General features: G+C 33.7%; 1 protein-coding gene across 1 annotated transcript; it reads left to right on the top strand.

The window, feature by feature from the left end:
• Positions 1-771: 771 nt before the first annotated feature.
• LOC120943476 (parvalbumin beta-like) lies at positions 772-4,399 on the top strand. Its single transcript, XM_040356800.1, has 5 exons — positions 772-878; positions 1,783-1,856; positions 2,603-2,735; positions 3,597-3,706; positions 3,953-4,399. The coding sequence occupies exons 2-5, from the start codon at positions 1,796-1,798 to the stop codon at positions 3,976-3,978; spliced, it is 330 nt and encodes a 109-aa protein (XP_040212734.1). The 5' UTR covers positions 772-878; positions 1,783-1,795; the 3' UTR covers positions 3,979-4,399.
• Positions 4,400-5,177: the final 778 nt, after the last annotated feature.

A 5,177-nucleotide genomic window follows, 5' to 3' on the forward strand; every position in this document is an offset into this window, starting at 1 on the left:
TCTCACCTCTTCAACCTATTCGTTCTTTTAGCATGTTCGGTAAATAAAGCAGAGAAAAAGGAACGCAATATGTGGACATTGACATTGTTTCAGCTTTCATCCAGTACCCTAGACGGCGGAGAAGTGGAGGTAACGTGCCACCCAAACTAAACCAGCAGCTCCTTTGGGGGTAGTGCTATATATATATATATATATATATATATATATATATATATATATATATATATATAATATATTATAAATAAAAAATATATAAAAATATAAAGATAGCAAAAAAAATATATATGCGTACATAAATAAATACTGTTAACCTGGGAAGTCAGGCACAAAGATTTCACCACCAGTGTCTGAAAATGTATAATAAATCATCTAAACCCCATACCATCTACCAAAACCTGAAATATTAATTTTGGGTGAAACCATTTTAGCACTTGTAATAAACATGCAGGATAAAGAGATAATATAAGTACGTTCCCTATGAGTATGTTACATGAACTGACAGCTGTTAAATAGCATGCTGCTAGGCACACTTCTGAGTTTTATCACACAGAGAAAGCTGCAAAATCTAACAGTTCATATGAGTCTGTTTTTATATTTCGCAAGCTAGCATGGAGCAACAAGTGTGGTCCGGCCTTAGTGTTTCTGATATAAATTTGTCGACAAAGCCCTAATTTAAATTCCCTGCAGAGTATAAATAACCAGTTCATTAGCCAGCAAATTTTACACTCCTGCTTAGGAAGAATTGATCTGGGTCTTGGTCCCCTTTGCTACTCTATATGGTCTGGGGGTGGTGTCTGCAAACGTATATAAGAAGTGACCCATTGGAAGATAGGCACAGCTCATTCTGTAGGACTCCTCCATTGCAAAAAGTGCTCAAGGTGAGTTCTATACTCTCCTCTTCTGTCTATTTCTGGGATTGTAACTTGCTTCAGCACGGAAGAATCAAACCTTACAAGAGTAACCTTTCTGCTATATACTAAGGACAAAAATCAACTTGGGACAAGACACACAGCAATTTCTGGACTACATTTGTCGTAAAGGAATAATTTGCTGGACTTCTCTTTATTTGCTTATGTTCATCCACCTGCAGCAGCTCAGCATACCATCAATTACTATTTTTTACTAGAAAAAGGACCCTGGGATTTTTATCTGATACTTCTACCTGTAAAACAGATATGCAATAGATATAATATTGTGTTGTGGGTAATTGTGGGTATTTTGAAAAACCATCTTTGCTCCTTTTCTATTATTTAGTAACAGCCAACAATCAGAAATCATCTTTCTTTATTCTGCCTGCTCTAAACTGATGAAAGGTGAAAGCTGATTGGTAGCTTTGAGTTACTGCTCTATACACGTCATCATTGTTACCCTTTGGTATTGCTTTTGACATAAGTTGTTTTATTTCCTAGAAACTAAAGGTCTGCGGATTGTTTAGTTGAAGTTGATATGAAATAAATTAACTGATTCTTTGTACTATATGCTAGGATAGGAAGCTAATCTTCCTAACCTTAGATGTTGAAATGTACTCTTTTTTTAGAAATATATTTTTTTCAGCGGCTAATATTATTAGCACTCAATTAGGAACATAACTAAAATATTAGATTATATAAAAAAAAAGTTTTAATATTACTTTAATAACAAACTTTATAAAAGAAAATAGGTTATGTACTTGACTTTGTAAAACACATTTGTATTTTCCTACAAATAATTTTTTATCTAACAAAATTTTCACTTTTTAATGTTTCCAAAACTCTCATTTTGTTAATTATCATTTATTTCTAGAACTAAAACTAAAATGGCTTTTTCTGGTATCCTGAGTGAAGCTGACATCGCCGCTGCCCTGAAGAGCACAGAAGGTACTGTGCCAACCACTTTGTTACCACTTTGTGCATTCATCATATTATTTATACTGAATAGCAACATGACAACTTGTAGTGCCTTATGAGAGAGGATTAACACTCTAGCAGTAGAAACAGTGCCTCCTTTTGGAGGAATCGGTAACTGCAAGCCAGACTTCGTTCAACCTGCAACCATTGCAAATACATAGGCATTCACTGTTATTGATTAAATTTTTTAAACTTTAATTGGATTTATGGGATATACAGTACATTTGCATTATTCAATGTTTAGAGTAAAATTTAGATCAAAAGTCAATATAACAACTTAAGCTTGTTACATTCTCTCAAACCAACTTGTGGCACAGATTAGCCTTCTCTCTGTTGCTCTGACTAATTCCTTGTAGTGAGTGGCTTAGAAAGGATGCATGAACTCTCAGGGGTAGCAATGTACAATTTTCTCATAATTAAATTATTATATTATTTTTTTACCTAAAAAAAATAATAATATTTATTACTTAATTGTATTTACTTTATTACATTATATTAGCAGTATTACAGTGCCCTTATTAATTTCTTATCCTTAACACCCTCTTTCACATTGGGTTGGCAGCTTTCATCTTAGATCCTCAAGAAAAATATTCACTAACATTTGTATGAATATATTTATAAAAATTTGTATTTGACGTGACATTAGTTTTAACATTTATCCACTTCCTACATAAGGACTTTAATATTCACATTTAAACTTTTCTGTTTTTATACAGCCAAGGACTCCTTCCAATACAAATCTTTCTTTGCCAAGGTTGGCCTGTCAAGCAAGTCTGCAGCTGATCTTAAGAAAGTCTTTGAAATCCTTGATCAGGACCAGAGTGGCTACATTGAGGAAGAGGAACTCAAGTAGGTATCAGCTGAAACCCAGCTAAAATACGATGATATGGGGATTTAGAATGTTTTATAGCTTGTAAAGCTAATATAGCACATATCCTTAAAACAAATCATTTTTTTATTACATTCAAATGCTAAATATGCTAAAAAAATATATATATAAAAATAGAATTATCTACCATTAATACTTGTAAATAAATAATTAAAAAAAAAACGGGATATTCACAATCTACTTTTGCATGAACTAGGGACTAAACTCAAAGTATTACATTACTGGGCTGCTTATGTGTCAGCAGGAGCATTGCAAGACATGACATAGGTTTTAGGTTCTTGCAAGGCACAGGGCTTTATGTAGTAATTAACACTTGTTCTTTTAATAGACAAAAAGCCAGCTTCTGATTACATATACTAATTATAAGATGTTTTTAAACACCAGACAGAAAAATATTGATTTGAGATTGTCAAGGACAGTTAGAACAAATCCCAGAATACGTGTTTAGGACTGCAATAAATATAATCATCTGCAATATGATCATGAATATAAGAGTAGTGTTTGACTACATATATATTTTTAGACACAGTAGACTTCATTATTGCAGATTAAACATATTCTACACTTGACAATAATACATTCAGTGTTGGGTGTATATGTTTCCTGTGAAGGTACTTGTCCCAGCACATGCTTTCATGTGAAGGTACTTGTCCCGCCATTCTTGTCAATTTACCATAATATCAAACTTTTTTATTTGTCTTTTTGCTTTTCTAAAATGTATAGGATTTTAAAATGCTACACTGTAAACTGACACTGCAGTAATACCTATCTGTACTGTCATTGTCAGTAAGACCAACTGTCTCTCTCTTTTTTATCTTTAGAAAGTTCCTACAGAACTTCAGTGCTAATGCCCGGGATCTGACTGATTCTGAAACCAAGGCATTTCTTTCAGCCGGTGACTCTGATGGTGATGGCAAAATTGGAGTTGAAGGTAAGCATGCAAATATTATCTTATCTAGATGAATAGAAGATCATTTTAAAACCAATAGCTACCATAACCATTTAGAATAAATAGAGTGTAACCGCAAGTCATGTTTTTATGTCTATGTCTAGTTAACTGCCTGCCAAAACATCTGTCTACCCATCTGTTGATCTGACCAGCTATCCTATGTATCTATCTAGTATTAGCTAAAGGGTAATATAATACATTTTAATATTTTTCTTATCTTTTTTTTAGAATTTCAGGCTTTGGTGAAAGCCTAAACAAGAGCCTCAATGGATTATCGAAATAATTTAAATCCCCCACTTTTTGTTACACGGAAATGTTACCTGGTTAACCGAGATAAAATTTGCCCCGTTGAAGGGGATCAGATTCTGAATCAACATCTTCATTCAAACTTCAGTGTCATCTCTCCTAGTTGGACAAATGTGATACGGACTGTTCAACCATCAACAACTGGATCCTGAGCTCCTGCAACCCGCTGTTAACTCAAAGTTACACTGATGCCTCATTCTATTTATTTATATCTTTTTTACATTGGTATTGCATTGCCAGCTGTTTAAACTATTGTACCTTTTGTAAATTGACATTGATGATGCCTAGTCTTGATGTCTTCAAGGAATATTTAAAGCAGCGAGGATGATGTAAACACAATGCTATCAATAAAACAATGTTTTGGAATCAGTTTGTGTCATGTTTCACTTAATAGTTAAAAGTTGGTTTTGGAAAATCCTTATTAACAAGATATAAAAAATAAATAAATAATAGAATAAAACAGATAGCACTTCTGGGGACTAGAGCAATATGGTGGGATAAGCACTGGTGGAAACAGTTAGGACTTTTGGTATTATGCAATTCATTGCAGTCAAACAGCCAGGCACTCCTCTTCTTTGAACTGCACAAATAAAGCAAAATGTGTAATATAACTCACTTGGGTTCCCAAGCTTGCACACACGCATTGGCCATTGTAAAGCTCAATCTCACTCCCCCTGTAAATCTTTTATTGTATGTTCTAGAGAATGCAACTGAAAGAATGGACTTCACCAATAGTTGTAGGGGCAATAGCAGAGAAGTCTTACCTCCATGGTCCCCAAGAGAAAAAAGTAGGCAGCTGGCTATTCATCCCACTAAGCTGTAACTAACCTTGAAATGTCACTTTTACATAAACTGCCTTTTTAACCCATTTACGCCTAAGGGTAAAACAAATGCCCAAGCACAAGTTTGCAACTTCGACACGTGTCAGTAAAACCATACATATCATCACAACTACTTTGTGCATTCAGGTGAATTATACCTTGTGTTTTCAGGACAAATTGGGCTTTTATTTGGTTGTAAATGGTAATAAATATCTCCTGACTTTTTTTATCAAAAGAAAACTGGCCCAAAATAATAACAATAGTCATTTAAAAAAAAAAGTAGCTGTATATGTTTTTTGTTACTACCATAACCTACCACCAAATAA

This window comes from Rana temporaria, chromosome 6 (assembly GCF_905171775.1).
Source record: "Rana temporaria chromosome 6, aRanTem1.1, whole genome shotgun sequence".
NCBI classification, from domain to species: Eukaryota; Metazoa; Chordata; class Amphibia; order Anura; family Ranidae; genus Rana; species Rana temporaria.